The following is a 16,564-nucleotide window of genomic DNA, read 5'->3' on the forward strand; positions in this document are numbered from 1 at the left end:
AAAGGGGGGGGGGGGGGTGTTAACGCAAGTTCTGGTTGAATCATTGCATTGTAAATGTGACATCTGAACCTCAGCTAGGACTTTACAGTTAACAAATTCATTATTATTCTTAAATAGTGAATGAATACCTGTCTTAATCTATCACATGGTTTTTGAAGGGTACTATTTTACAGAATTGTTATTTGATTTAGTTATAAGAACTACACGTACCTTCAAAATGTTATTTGATTCTAGAAGTGCAGGAGAACTAAGTGCAGCGCTGCAGCATGTGTTGGGAAGTCCTGCAGGCCAATTAAATGCCTGGGGTTCCCCTTACATCTATCAGGCTCACTCGGTCACACTGGCAGCCTATCATTGATAAGTTGGAGGCGAGAATTCACAGCTGGAGTATGCATTCACTTTCATTTATGGGTCGACTCCAACTAATTAAGTCAGTGTTATCCACCTTCACATGTATTTGCTGCAGTCTTTGCCTTGCCAAAAGAGGTTATTAAATAGCTTGAGCAACGGAATAGGCAATTCCAGTGGAAGGGCTCGGCAGCGAATAGGGTTACCAAGGTCGTGGACAACTGTGTGCAAGAACATTTATTGTGGGGGGCTGGGCATTACCTCTATCCTCCCTCAGAACTAGGCTATGATGTGCAAGCACCTTCGGTTGTTGGTAACAAAGAACAGGTCTATATGGGTGCTACGTTATAGATTGAGGAACAAGTCCTTGCAGACAATTCACGGAAGGACTGGGACTTGAGGATGGAAGCAGTTATTGAAGTTTAGGGACAGATTTCAAGTAGGTCTCCAGTATTGAAGTTCTGGTTTTGGCTCGAGCCATGGGACCGAGATAGCGTTTTGTCAGCAAAATTTCCAGGAGGTCCCATGATCACAGGCCTCTAGGAATCGTGAAAATTGAGTGAGGTGACCCACTAGGATGATTGGAGATGGCAGACGTATTCATCTAGCAAAGTCCATGAGATCACCTCTAACCTCCCACCATTGCAAGGGCGTGACACAATCAGGTAGAGATCACTAGGAGGAAAGTATTCTATTGATGAGGGCATGAAGTTTTCTGCTGAGCAAACAACTCCAGTGTTGTGGCAATCGCTTATGACAGGAATTTTCAAGGTGGCAAGGGACGTTTTTATTTTGTAGTGGAGGGTCCAGGATAGGTTGTCAACATTAGACAAGATGTATATGGATGCAGAACTTGAACCAACATTATTGCTTGTGTGATGCAGGACATGAAATTGAGTCGCATAACCACCTCTTTTTTAATTGCATGTACGTATTGAACAAGATGTGAGAAGGTTACACACACAGTGAGGTTCAGTTTAAATGGACTGTTTCAGGTTGACCTCTCGCGGGGATCGCTAATTCTTGAGCAGAGCAGATGAGACAGAATAAGAGTTTACCTTATTCCTTTCAAATTATAAACATTATTACTGCTTGGAAGGGAGTGAGTTGGCTTGGCGCCACTGCTTACGCTTTTTTTATTATAAAATTAAAATAAATTTAAGCACATTACATCAAATTTGCAATGTTGCTAATAAAAAAGAAAATTATTAATTAAATTTTATATAGGTAGGAGCGTTACATTACATTAGGCAAAGGGGCAATCCGAAATCCCCACACACTTTATAAACCCCTTTTTTCCACTCCCAGTGTTTTTCTCTCGGTCTCACTGTCCCAAGTCTTATCATAACTCCGCCACCAATGTCGTCTTCCGCCGCTCCGGCGCATCTCCTACCCCTCACATCCTCTGCCGCCTCCCGCCGCCGCTGCTCCAAATCATCGGCCACCGCCTCTGTCTCCCGCCTCCACTCCCCGGAATCGATTGTTCAATCTAATCTCCCATCTGCCGCCCTCAGTTCCTCCCTTCAAAACCCTAAACCCTCGAAATCTCCACCTTTTCTTCTCAACTACCTAATTTCTCCCAAATCTCTTGGTCCCTCCGCTGCCTCCTGCATCCTATTCCACCTTGCCAAACCTGTCTTCTCCGGCAGCGGCTATATTTTTAACTTCGGCGGCGGCGGCGGCGGTGGCCAAGGTGGAGGTGGAGGTGGCGGTGGCGGAGGAGGAAGTGATGGAGGGGAAGGTGGTTGTTTCTGGACTCGCATTTTCTCTCCCGCGGCTATTGCTAAAGACGATGAGCCCCAACAAGAATGGGATTCCCATGGATTGCCGGCCAACATTGTGGTTCAGCTAAACAAGCTCAGCGGCTTCAAGAAATACAAAGTTTCTGAAATCTTGTTCCTTGATCGACGACGCGGCTCAACGGTTGGCACGGAAGACTCCTTCTTTGAGATGGTGTCTCTCCGGCCTGGGGGCATTTACACCAAGGCGCAGCTCCAGAAGGAGCTGGAAACCCTAGCCACCTGCGGAATGTTTGAGAAAGTGGATTTGGAGACAAAAACGAATCCGGATGGCACCATTAGTATAACCATTCCGTTCCTGGAGTCCACATGGCAGTCTGCTGATAGATTCAGATGTATTAACGTGGGATTGATGCCGCAATCCAAGCCTATTGAAATGGACCCTGATATGACTGAGAAGGAGAGATTGGAGTACTATAGGAGTCAGGAGAAGGATTACAGGAGGAGAATTGAGAGGTCAAGGCCATGTTTGTTGCCAATACCTGTGCAGAGGGAGATATTGCAGATGTTGAGGCAGCAGGGCAAGGTCAGTGCACGGTTGCTGCAGAGGATTAGGGATAGGGTGCAGCAGTGGTATCACGAGAATGGATATGCATGTGCACAAGTTGTGAATTTTGGCAATTTGAATACAAAGGAGGTGGTTTGTGAAGTGGTGGAGGGTGATATTACGCAGTTAGTGATTCAGTTCCAGGATAAACTTGGGAATATTTGCGAGGGGAATACACAGTTCCCTGTGATAAAGAGAGAATTGCCAAAGCAGGTTAGTTTTAACTGTTTTAGTTATACTCACATATATTGGATATTTTTGCAAATAATTAAGGGGCCTTGTGCACTGGTTTCCAAGTTACTAACTATCTGTCTGAGGAGTTACTGTCAATGTATCATATGAATTTCCCGGTTAACGGTTCTCGTTTTAATATGATGCACCATGTGAAAATGATATCTGCTCTCTGTTTGGAGTTATCTGTAATCATACATGAATATGACTTGTCTGTTTTATACTTCTATTTGGAAATTGAAAGTAATCAATGTAATTCTATTGCCCAATTGGTTACTGCCTCTGTTATCAGCGTAGTAGAATAATGATTTTAGTGTGGTTGAGTAGTCAAATTATTGTCTTCTTTTTCCAGATTTTATATCTGGTATGATTAGGATTACTTAATGATGTTGTTGTAACATTGTTTACAGCTTCGCCAAGGACAAGTTTTTAATATTGAGGCTGGGAAGCAAGCACTAAGAAATATAAATTCATTAGCCCTTTTCTCCAACATTGAGGTAAATCCACGTCCAGATGAGAAGAATGAGGGGGGCATTATTGTTGAGGTCAAGTTGAAGGAACTGGAACAGAAGTCTGCTGAAGTTAGTACAGAGTGGAGTATTGTTCCAGGTCGTGGTGGTCGTCCTACATTGGTAAAGAACGCAATCCTAAGTTTTTATTGAAGTTGTATAATTTGGTTGCTGAAAGTTTCTTTTTTGCTTGTAAAAAATGCTATTCAGGCTTCAATCCAACCAGGTGGAACTGTTTCTTTCGAGCATCGAAATATTAAAGGTTTGAATAGGTCACTTCTTGGTTCAGTGACCACCAGCAACTTCCTCAATCCGCAGGTGATTTACTTTTGATCTTCCTGAAGCTTCTTTTTAAGAATGAAGTACCATTTTGTCTATAGCACTTCTATATTCGTGTAAATGCATGTACAGGATGATCTTGCTTTCAAGTTAGAGTATGTCCATCCATATCTAGATGGCGTGTACAATCCTCGCAACCGTACCTTCCGTGCTAGCTGCTTCAATAGTAGAAAGCTAAGTCCAGTCTTCACCGGGGGACCTGGAATCGAAGAAGTTCCCCCTATCTGGGTTGACAGGGCTGGAGTTAAAGCCAATATTACGGAGGTATGCATGTTTTCCTTCTTGATGGTGTTACATATTTTACCTAAATTTTATTGAACCTGATAATTGGAACAAGTAATTCTTATATTGGTTCTGTTGTAAGTTGCTATTTTTTACTGATTCAAAAGAAAAGAAAGATTGGCTGATAGATATATGTCGTGCAAACTAAATATTTGGGTGTCAATAAGTCAAGGGTGGGAGTTAACTAATGTATTTCTTGCAGAATTTCACGCGCCAAAGCAAATTTACTTATGGACTTGTGATGGAGGAGATAACAACACGTGATGAAAGCAGTCATATTGCTGCAAATGGTCAAAGAGTGCTGCCAAGTGGTGGAGTCAGTGCAGATGGACCTCCCACGACCCTCAGTGGCACTGGAGTTGACCGTATGGCATTTCTGCAGGCAAATATAACTCGTGACAATACCAAATTCTTAAATGGGGCTATAGTTGGTGAGAGAAATGTATTCCAGGTGAGAAAATGGCGTTTGCTTCAGACTGAGTTCAAGTTGATATCTTCATAGCCCCTTTGTTATGTTTTATATCTGAACAATAAATTCCTTCAATTCTGTCCACCCCCAACTTGACAAAGAAGATACCAATTAGCATCTATTTTTTAAATTAGCTCCTCATGGAAGGTTTTAAGTACTCAAGATATATGATTTAGTTTTTTCTTGCTTCTCTTCATTTACTGGACATTGCTGATATATGACACTGCTAGTATGAGATTTAGTAAGTATCCCCAGGATTGAAGAGGTGATTTGCTCAAATGAGTTTGGGCAACCTGCATTACCTAGAATCGTGTTCTATCCAATAAAGCTTGTATGGGTTCTGCTTGGAACCAAACTGGCAGAATTAGAATGCTTTCTAAAATAAATTACTATGGTCTACCTTATGTGCATTATATGTTAGCTTCTGTTGCAGGTCAAATTTACAGCTAAGCAACATACTTCTATCAAGTAAAACTGGTTCATGCTTCAACTGGACATCAGATTGAAGCATAAACCAACCGGGTTCTATAATTTGTCTGAAGTGGAACCTCTAGTGAATTAGCCGAACTGAAGTAAATTAGTTTTCTGAATCTTGTCTGTTTCTCTTAGCTCTTGGTCCAAAATGTGCATTGCAGTTTCATTGTTATTTTAGGTCCATGTCATTTTTAGCTTCTTGCAACATTCTTAGCACTTTGAGTCAGTATTAGAAGTGTTATATAATTGCTGAATGTTTTAAGCCATTGAGTGGGAAACTCATTTTTCTGGTCTTTTTATCTTCTGATATTTTCTTCGCATTCTAGGTTGATCTTAATAGGTTTATCTTGTCTTCATTTTAATCAAGTTTTAGAAGGTGGAGTTGGAGACACAGAAGAATCAATTAATAGAGTTTTTAACATACTGATACAGCTTTCTTCTAATTGGCTCATATCTAAAGGATTCTAGGAGTAATTCCTTGTTTTCTTCAGGAATTGAATTTTCTGACCTTAGCTGACTAATTTAGCATCAAGAACCAGTTGGTATATCTTTATTTCATTAGAAAGTTGGTTATGTATCTTCACATCCTTTTTATCGACATAATATTTCTCATATATAATGGAGGTTACCGTAAACTTAGTTATTCTTTCATTTTTTTCTTAATCTTCTGCAGCTTGACCAAGGACTTGGAATTGGTAGCAAGTTTCCGTTCTTTAATCGCCATCAGTTAACGGTGACCCGATTTCTCCAGTTGAAGCAAGTGGAGGAAGGTGCTGGGAAGCCACCACCGCCGGTTCTAGTCCTCCATGGCCATTACGGTGGCTGTGTTGGGGACCTTCCCAGTTATGATGCCTTTACCCTGGGGGGACCTTATTCTGTCCGGGGTTATAACATGGGAGAGTTGGGAGCCGCAAGAAATATACTCGAGGTATGGTAATGCCACTTAATTCCAATTACATAATTTACTGTACCAATGAAAATAAAATAGTTCTTCTATTTGATCATAAGTAAAAATAACGCAATAAGATTACTTAGGTTATTCATTTGCTGAAACTTGGTTTTGCATCCAAAGTTTTACTATTTATCATTTTTCCTTGTGCTTTTAACTTGATTTACAATTTATCAGCATCTCATACAACGACTTCTCTTCAAGTCATTTGACATTTGATGCACATGATTCCATGTAGCTGGCTGCTGAGCTGCGGATACCAATAAGAAACACACACGTCTATGTGTTTGCGGAGCATGGGAATGACCTTGGGAGCTCAAAGGATGTCAAAGGAAACCCCACGGAGGTGTACAGGAGAATGGGTCATGGATCCTCATATGGTGCTGGGGTGAAGTTAGGATTGGTGCGAGCAGAGTATGCTGTTGATCAGAACTCGGGAACTGGTGCAATATTCTTCCGGTTTGGAGAAAGATTCTAAGAGGTGCCGTTCTCGGAATTTTCCCAAAATTTGAGTTGAGGCTATAGGTTCTCTTTCGGAAGTGTTCATGATTTTCTTAGATATTTTCACGACTCTGATTTTCGTTAAACTCGGTTATTATTTTTATTTTCAGTTTAGCATAACGTGTCATTTATGATTCATGTTATAGACTAAGTAATCAAACATTACTATTGCATTCGATAATGTAGGAGAGCATAATGGGTGTGGGCATGCTAAACCTCAACCTTTTCAGTGTGATCTATTGTTCAGGTTGCGGACCTTGTGATTTTTCCTATAAGGACTAACACTATACTATACTTTTCAAGTGATGCTGGAATCAACTATATACATCATCACATGTTATACGAATGTATTACAGGAAAAAGTTAGATTGGTGCTCAAGCGGAGTTGCAGCATATGGTTTTTAACTTCAAGACCATATTTGCTTGATAGTAAGAGAATAAAAGTTGAATCTAATGTGGAGATATATATGGTTGTAAGGATTTTCATTATCAGTAATTCGATTCAAGTATAATGTTTGAATGAGAGGACTTGTGACTTGTGAGCAAGGAGAAGCAGCGAATACTTTCCCAAATTTTTCGTATCTTATATGAGACAAAATAGTGAAATTTATGTTTGGATAAGTGGAGAAAAGTTATCTTTATTACATACATGTGTTTGCATAGATATATAGCTTACATAGTAAATATCATATAAAAATATTATATGGTTCAATTGTTCATTCTAATATATAATAATATAATAATAAACGTATAAGTAGATGTAAAAAATACATATATTTTATATCGATACTATTTAGTTAAGGTTGAGGGTTGTAGGTTAACTACATTGGTGTGCATTATATTTATGGTTCTTTCGTTCTTTCTTTTCTTTTTTCGTTTCTCTTTCCTCTACATGAAATTATAGTCTTTATCTTTTAAATTTCACAATGCTTTTTGCAAATGTATTATCAAATTCATGATAGTTATTACATTTATTTATTTAGTTTAAAAGAAAGTCACAGAACAACATTTATAACCAAAACTTAAATTTAACATATCATATTAATTTTATATAATTATATAAGTATTAAGCAAATTTTTGCTATATCTCGTACAAGTATTTAGTGTGACATAATCACTTGTATTCATAATTTTACACGGGAAATGCATGTGTATGTGTGTACTTATGTGTATGCACATGTGTTGTGTTTCTTCTCAAATCATAATATCTATGTATATGAACATGGGTTCATTTACACTTACACCTCTTTTAAAAATATAAAATTGTACTTTAAAAAAAAAACGAGTTAGAAATCCCACTTACACCACCTCCAAAATCCCTTATTTTGGATTTTATATAAGCCTTCATGTCATGTATGATGAGGATCATTTTGCTTTCAAACTGGAATCCTCACAATTACTGATAACTCTCAATCCCCTCTACCTTTTATTTCTAACACCTCAAATGCTGAATTCTGCACCAGCTTCTCATTCAGTTCACAACACACCTCTTTCTTCACCATCAGACCATCAACTACAACACCAAGACAACACCAGCTTGGTTAAGTACTCACTATATTTGTACTCCAACACACATCCTTTTTGGCCTCTTTGTCGTATTTACAGGAACCTTGAACCTTAAAGCCATTGGCTTGAAGTGGGTATTCAAACTAAAATTAAGGTCTGCCATAAAGCCCGCCTTGTAGCAAAGGGGTACAATCAAATCGATTGACGTGGATTTTTCTGAGTGCTTTTCTCTTGTTGCTAAGCCGTCATAGTTTGTTTATTTCTTGCTATTACATGTTAATAATGCCTTCTTATACGGGCACTTGGATGAGGAGGTCTACGTGGATCCTCATGAGGGATGCAAAACAGCTTGCCCTACCAGGTTTGTCCTAGTATGGCTTGAAGCGCTTCATGTCAATGGAACCAAGAATTCAACTTGAAACTTTCAGCCTTTGAATTTCATCAATCTGGCTGCGATCATTGCCTTTTCTCTAAGCATTCAGCTCAAATATCTTGGCTCTTATTGTTTCCATGGATGATGTTCTTCTCACTGGTCCCTCTGAGGAACTCAATCATGATATTACGCAACATCTTGATCCTCTTGGCACTACAACGCGAGTATCTTCTGGATATGTTGACTGACAAAGGTCTCCTCGAGGCCTCAAACTGGTTGCAGATGGTGGTGCCCTCTTTGCAGACCTGAATCTTACAGACGAGTCATGGACAGAGTGTTATTTTTGAACTTCACAAGAGTGTTATGTTTCTCATGGGGTTCAGCAACTAGTTCAATTTCTGAAACATCCCTGTCAGTTTCACTGGGATGCTGCCACTTATTTGCTCAGATATCTTAAGGGATGCCCATCAAAAGGTCTCACTTTTCCAGCCAACGATGACTTTTATCTCACTATTTATTTTGACACTGACTGGCCGACTGGGCCTCTTGTCATGACACTAGATGGTCTCCCACCGGCGGGTACTGTATTTTCCATGGGGTAACTCTAGTATCACGGAAAACAAAGACGCAATCCATTATATGGACATTATTTGCAGTGTTCATACTTTTGCACCTTATTTAATGTTTCTCGTTCTTTCTCATACTGCAGCTATAATGCCTGATTATAAAGAACACCGTCATGTGTGTTTCATGCTTCTCTATTAGCCATTCCTCATATATTGATCTAGTTGAGAGTCAGCCATTGCATGATTCACTCATGTCAATTTTGATTCTTCTCATTCTGTTATGGATTCTACGCCATATTTCTGAATTTGACACTATGGCGCTACTAAACCAATCACTCAAATAAGAAATTTATGTATTTATACTTGTTTGAAATCTCCTGAAGATATATTTAAGGTAAACACAACACCACCAAAATGATTAAAAAAGGTACAACTACGTGAAATCGTACACAGAAAAGAACTCTGCAACACCACTGCGATCCAGTAGCCCCTATGCTAGCAGGCTGCTCATGTGCAATATCAAGAGCTAACTGAACTTGAGATATCATTCCAAGTGAAGAGGGGCTGAAGCATTCACATATTCACATTTCCATCCTTACTTAAAGATTTCGAAGCTTGCTCTCACTTAGAGACCCAATTCCTTTTTTAATTGCGCAAGGGCTGCTTCAATCTCATCTATATTGTCATCAATGCTGCTCCCTTCATCAGCCTTCTTCTGATCAGCGGTTGCAGCTTCCTTTGTTCCATACGATGCATATCCCTTTGAAGATGTATCATCATTGTTTTCAACTGCCTCTGCATCCGTGATGTTCAGCTCTTTCTCTAAGAACTCAACAAACTCTTCTCCAATTTCCTGCCCAGTACCAGTGTAATGAAGAGACATCAGCATTAAACAGAGAAAAAGAAAGGATGACATAAGCTAATGTTTAGATTCAGTGGGAAAATGATACAGAGTCGGATTCAAAAGAACAACTCCAACTAACTGTTTCATATAGTAGCATCTCACCGCTAGTTCTTCCCACAAGCTCTTTGGCTTTCCTTGTGTAGCAGCATTTGTCTCCCAGTTGCGAAATTCTTCCTGAAGATCTCTGAAGAAGTCCTCTGCAGAAACAAAAATTTAATTTCAGCTTCTTAAAAAACTGAAATAAATGTAAGGCATCCAAAATTATTTAACACTGAGGTAAGGAAATTATCAGTCATTGTGGTCTCGCAGGAGGATATATCCACCTAGTGTTATTTGTACATCCCTCAAAAAATTACCTGCATCATTGAGGGGTTACTATAAGAAAATACAAAAGAAAAGCCTTATCTCCTCTAGAAGGTAAGACATACTGCTGAATGAGGCCATAATTCATATACATTAATCATATAAGAGCAACGAGAAAAGATTCGTAGCCTAAGTATCAAGCAACGTGTATGCAGCTGTTTATGCAATAACTGGGCAAGTCTAGGGTAGGACCACCACTGTATGCAGTTAATCAAACTTACATTTATTAATACTTTTACAAGTACCTTGAACTTAAGACTTGTTTCTGATTAACAGATATCAAGAAACTAAAGTTCATTCCATTATGACCACAACCAACTAAAATCAACACTTTAAGTCTTTTGGTCCTCTGTGACAAATTCTGTCAGCCCATTTTCCTTTTGCATTTGCTTTGATGGACCACAGTGAGAGTTACCGATGATGTACGTGTTCAAAGGAATTTGTAATGAATATAAATGCTTTAACTGTGTCCATACCTGCCTTATTTACATATGAAATCAATATGAAGGTGTACAGAACAAATAGTTATTAGCATGAAACCAGATCTATGTATAATATATCCAAGCAAATGTCATGAACGCAACTTTCACGGCCCAATGGAATCTATTTAACCACCTAGGACAATATATCTTTCTCAAATCTGAATCAATATAGTTGCCTATCTTTATCCAAAGTTTCAAAATATGTCTAGAATCTACGATAAACTCAAATAAGAAAACTAAAATCATGTCTATATATTTTTCTATTAATAATAATTATCCACTACTTTAAATTTTTAGTTTTGAATTATTGAAAGGGATTATTCCTATTTCTAGTTATACTATAACAGAAGGTTTTCCCATGCCAATGATAAAATTTTGCATGTGTGCATCAGCAAGTTTTATTTTTAATTTGCTAGTAAAATAGTTCTTCTAACTTTGAGGTCAAAATAATACAATAGCATTTCTTACTCAACCCCTTTGGGAACTGAAAAATATACGCATATTGACAGACACAAGTTGACAAAGGCAAGCAGCAAAACAACCATTCATAACAGTATACGTCGTAGAAATTTATTATTGTGCTATCTGTCTTTCTCTGGTATGGTTCGAATAGCGATTAAACCAAGACATGTGTAAGATTATATGGAACTATTATGTCAATGCAATAACCTAAAAATAGCATGACCCTAGGAATTATGCCCAGTTACTTCGAGTTTCTTACCCAAGCAACTAAAATACAAGTAATACTCAAACTTCTCCTTTCCAAAGACATCTAACAAATGATTAATGGAAAATAAAGAACACAGACATCCCAACCCCTTCTATTTTCCTTTTTCCTTATAAAAGCATTCTTCTGATAAAATGTGCACCTTCGACTGTAGAGTGTAAAAGTGGCTGGCAGTTCTAAGGACTCAAGTATTCTCAGTTCTCATGCCTAAGAATGGTTGTTGCATGAACTTTACATAGCGTGACAAATTGCTACTCAATTACACAATTTCTCTTGCTTCCCTCTTCTACAATTACCGAAACCAACTAATGAGTGAAAATCTGCTTCATTAACATAATGAGTCCATGATTAATGATCATTGGGTTTTGAATTGCTCACACCAAATAGATATTATTGATTGGACATGCATACAAGAAAGCAAGACAGATGGCAGCTTTGTTCAATCAAAATTAAAGGTGAGATTGGCATATTAGTGTGCGTAGTGTGTCAATATGGACATAACTGCACTCACTATATAATATAAAACACCAAATTTTATTTATTACCTGTTGATAAGTAAACTTAAGTTTTTTGCCATTTGGAAGAGTCTATCCTCCTGCATCCTCATATTAAGACAGCAAAAGTTTGAGCCAAAAGAAAATAATGGTATGATTCAGTGTTTTTAAACAATTCAAAATCTTAAAGTATGTTAATGCATTTGAAACATTATTTTGCTTCATTCTGGAAACATAATTCGTAATAGATGTTACGACATTTGAAATTTTAGATTTCTTCAATCCAAAAGCAAAATTCCTAATAGATGTTACTGCATTTGAAATTTTATTTTGCTTCATTTTGTGAGCATCACATGCTCTACTCTCACCTTTTCAATTGGTTTTCAACTGGCTTTTCATAATATAAAAGTAGTCATCATATTTATTCACCATATATAGTCTTGACCTTTACAAATGCTAACCATACAGGTGACATCTCAAGAGATTGCTTGTTGGAACTAACAAAACTTAGGAGCACTTGTACATAGATGCAAAGAGTTAACCAAATAAGAATTTACATCCAAAGACATACTCGGTAAACGTTCTAGATGTACTTAGTAAAATAAAGCAAAGGGAAGTTTTGACATCAGCCTTGCAGTGGCATTAGTCTTTGGCCACATTGACATCTAAGCATAAAGTGCCACTGCAGTCTGTCTTCCTGCATCAAGCACTGGCAATAACCCTTGGATCTAGTCATTCTTCCATTATTAGGAAAATGCCTAAATATCACCAAAGGACGTCAACTTTGAAGTAGAACAATTAACCATAAAGGTATAGACAAAAATATGCACACAGTTTCTCCCATAAAGTGTGGCATAATGCTTTCTAAATCTACTAATGTAATAGTACTTTCCTTGATAAAACCAATTAACAAAAATAAAGATGTCGAAAGACAGACATAGAAGTGGGTTTCACAAGCAAGTGTTTTACCAAAGCCATAGAACTCTTCTCCAGCTTCTCTAGTATTTGTCTTGTAACTTCCAGTTGCAGAATAAGAAAAATCAGATCCCTGATTCCCAGAATCATATCTCCCTCTCGATTTAGAGTTCAGCAGTGTATTATATGCTTGCTTAATCCTCATAAATTTTTCCTGAGCACCAGCCTGTATGACAAATAAAAATGAGCTCGAATAACAAAGTTATTGCAAGTAGCTGACTTCCAAAACATAGCATCTGCAACAAAGTGAAGACAAAGCAAGATGTACGACACAGTAACAGAGATAGCTGCTAGACAATGAAAGCTACCTTCTCTGTATGATATACATGTCATACATACAAGTTTATTCTTATCATCAGCCTTGCTCACACTAGCACATGGCATATTGATGTGAGTGGAAATTCATTTGGCCGGACTAGATAGAGAAGGATCCTAATGGATAAGACAATACATGGTAGACCAACAGTACAGCTAACAAAATGGTTAATTACAGGTAGCAAGCTCAGAAACAAAACTGCCACCACCTCAGCTTTCCACGTCTCTCAACATCATAGTGGTTATCAACTATTTTTCTTTACTCTGTCCGTTTCGTATATTTTTTTATCCCTCGGATAAAACATTCGATTAACATGAAATTCATGTTTAAGAATTTATAGGCATATAGCATCAAGAACTCAAAAGTGCAATATCTCGCAAAATTAATCTTGAATAGATATGTTGTTAGCAAAGAAAAGTTAAAACAGCTGCTTACGTCCAAATAAAGTATTGACAGTCAGGTGAAGAAAATTTAGTTGTTTTAAGGGGTTGATTTTCATTGAAGATACAATTAGATATGATAAGTAAATTTATCACAGACTACAAGAAAAGTACAAGTATCGAGAGCCATTTTCCATCAGCAGGTTTTGGAAGGAGAGTGAGTTGGTGAAAGAGTAGGAGGTGGTTGGGGAGGAAGTGGCAGGGTATCTAGGTTACCAAAATAATTCCATGAGGGATGCAAGATGCAACAGTGACTCGGAATATTTTAGAAGAATCTTGAGGAGACAATAATCTTCCTACCATGAGAATAACTCATCTCCTTATCCACGGAGTTGCTTTCTAACTGTTCATGTGGGTAGGGACATGGGATGACTCTGCTTATGCCTGCTTTGGTAATTAAGATATGATGGCAAGGATCTGATCTCAGGTAAGCCAGGGTATTATTGCAAGATTCTCAAATGAAGCCAGGATATAAATTAATAAAATGATATTCAGCTAAAAATTAAAGGAGCAAGGCCTACTATAAGATAAACAGTGATGCCAACTGGTGATTTGGACAGATCTTGACAGTGCCAAAAGAATATGAATTTGAATAAGCATTCACCCATTGATTTGATTTCGCATCTAGTACCATTTCTTCAGAACTTGGTGGAAGTTTTCCAGGGTCATCTTCATCAGAATTCTTTTTATTCTCTCGCTGTGGTACCAGCTGCTTTCCACACAGTTTGATAGACAACAGTTGTTGTATGCTTGCAGCAACATAACTACAGTAGGTGCTTCAAATGAGTTTTCCCCACATTCAAACTTAGTTAACTTTTTACATACCATGCTTGGGCATGGAAAATGCATTGTTATCCTCTTTGAAATTAGAGGACATCAATCTTGTTTACAGTAATGCTTTTCTTATAGTTTAAGAAGTAAATTAGACTAGGTTGGATTATCTCGTCTATGTCTTTGTCCTCCTCAATCATCTCGCATAAGTAAATTCTAGTTATACAATTACATATTGCAGAAAAAGATTATAATCTACACTAATCGAAGAAGGATCTATTCAAGACACAAAATGCAAATAACTTGAATAAAAGGAGTGTCTGCGCCCCCAAAATAGAATTTGAAAAGAAAATTGACAGCTTTAAAGTTAAATTCACGAGTCACAGCACGAAATAATGTTAGATGATAACTAGGACAGCTACCTCTTTGTTTACATCAGGATGATACTTAAGAGCAAGTCTTCGATAAGCCCTTTTGATATCTTTGGTGGAAGCAGAAGGCGACACCCCCAGAACTTCGTATGGGGACTCCCTCCTACTCGCTGTAACCTGGCAACGTCTAAAATTTCCTATCTTCTTCTTGCGGTAGTGATAATATCTTCTGTAACTGTGTAAAAAGGCGTGAGCTGTGCACACGGACCGTTCGATCTTATGCCCATACCCGATTCTGCAAAGGGTTGCTGAAGAAGTCGATTTTAGTGAGGGAAAGGGAAATGAATTTAGGGGTAAAGTTGATGGTGATGTCAAAGAATGGGCAAATCCATGCATGTTCTTGAATTCATGCGTGTTGGTGTTGTGGGTTTTTGGCAATGACATGGATTTGCTGTTTAGGTGCCTGGGGCTGGAAGTTAACGGTTGGAATTGTTTCCGACTTGTATGAGTTGTTTCTTCACCATTTTACATTTTTTATTTTCAGAATAATTTTACTTTTGGTTGGTAAGTTAGTCATTAAATTATATTTGGTACTTGTATTTTCAGCTTATCAACTTTGATCCTCAATTTTTTTTAAAAATTATCAAAATTAGTCTTAATTATCTAAATTTAGCGGAGGGACATTTTAGCAACTAAAGGTGTGGACAAACTTTTATTATTTTAAAAGAATTTGAGGATAAAAATTGATAAAATCGGAACATGAGGTATCAAGAATGATTTAATAACTAATTTAGATGGATCAAAACTATGTCCTCTCCTGCTGTAATTACATATAATTTTTGTATAGTTTGAAAAATTATATTCAAGCTTAAATGCATAACTCCCTATACTTTAAAAAGTCTGCTAAAAACACCCATTTATTTTAAAAATAGGCAAAAACATCCCTATTTGTTTTCTTAAATATAGTTCAATCGTTCATCTCCGTTAGATCTAACTAACAGCGTTAACTTTTTTTATAAAGTGACCATTATACTCTTACTTGATGCGTGCGATTTTAGCACAGGGCCAAAGTTTTTTAATCTTAATCTTGAATTTGGGCTAATTGAGTGAAGACTCTTGAGAAAGAGAACCTATAAAACAACACATTAGCACTCTGATGCTTAAATTAGTCCTGAATTTAAGAATAAGTAAATACAAAAGTAAATTATGACAAAAAATTGTGAGAGAAATAAGAATTCCATAAGCAAGAACACGGAATTGTAGAATGACATAGTAGTAGTAAGAGAGTTTTTCAAAGGTGGAGGGAGAAATCCGTTGAGAGGTGTCCCTTGTATTTATAGAGGAGGATCCCTCTATGGCAAGAGTTCTAGGCTGTGCGCCTGGCGAGGAACGTCTTGAGCAACAAATCTTAGGATGAGGGAAGATTCCTTCCTTGTGAAAACTCCTGCCTTGCAAGGAGTCCTCTTAGGGGGAGAGGAGTCCGGCTTTTGGGCACCTTCCTTCCCTCGGGCTGGGCTTGCAAAGGAGCTGCAAACCTTCGTATTGAGCTTCTTTCTTGGGGCATACTTCATCCTTGAGCAGGCTCTTGCATGGGGGCCTCCTTCTTGGGTTGAATCTACTGAGTTTCCCTCTTAGACCGAGCCATATTGTAGAGTGCTTCCTACTTAGGCTAGACCTAGTTGGCTACACTTTTTTGGACTGGTGGGCTTGGCTTGAGCTTTAATATTTCTTCTTGGGTCATACCTATCATTACTTATTTCTTATTTTGTTAACCATCGGATTTTTTTTGATTAAAAAAAACCTAACTAACCCCCCCCCCCCCCCAACC

The 16,564-nt window shown here is 37.9% G+C and overlaps 2 protein-coding genes across 3 annotated transcripts; one reads left to right on the forward strand and one right to left on the reverse strand.

Moving 5' to 3' along the window:
* Positions 1,602 to 6,750, forward strand: LOC105170447 (protein TOC75-3, chloroplastic). Its single transcript, XM_011091208.2, has 7 exons — positions 1,602 to 2,907; positions 3,336 to 3,557; positions 3,645 to 3,752; positions 3,846 to 4,037; positions 4,258 to 4,506; positions 5,672 to 5,926; positions 6,186 to 6,750. Exons 1-7 carry the CDS (start codon positions 1,708 to 1,710, stop codon positions 6,423 to 6,425), a joined length of 2,466 nt encoding a protein of 821 aa, XP_011089510.1. The 5' UTR covers positions 1,602 to 1,707; the 3' UTR covers positions 6,426 to 6,750.
* LOC105170448 (chaperone protein dnaJ 6) lies at positions 9,226 to 15,251 on the reverse strand. 2 transcript variants are annotated; one of them, XM_011091209.2, is made up of 5 exons: positions 14,788 to 15,251; positions 12,833 to 13,004; positions 10,121 to 10,153; positions 9,900 to 9,994; positions 9,226 to 9,746 (listed from the first exon to the last, which is right to left on the reverse strand). In XM_011091209.2, exons 1-5 carry the CDS (start codon positions 15,178 to 15,180, stop codon positions 9,519 to 9,521), a joined length of 921 nt encoding a protein of 306 aa, XP_011089511.1. In that variant the 5' UTR covers positions 15,181 to 15,251; the 3' UTR covers positions 9,226 to 9,518. The 2 variants fall into 2 exon arrangements, with proteins under 2 accessions (XP_011089511.1, XP_011089512.1); XM_011091210.2 differs by lacking the exon at positions 10,121 to 10,153 and having other exon boundaries at positions 14,788 to 15,249.

This window comes from Sesamum indicum, linkage group LG9 (genome assembly GCF_000512975.1).
Source record: "Sesamum indicum cultivar Zhongzhi No. 13 linkage group LG9, S_indicum_v1.0, whole genome shotgun sequence".
NCBI classification, from domain to species: Eukaryota; Viridiplantae; Streptophyta; class Magnoliopsida; order Lamiales; family Pedaliaceae; genus Sesamum; species Sesamum indicum.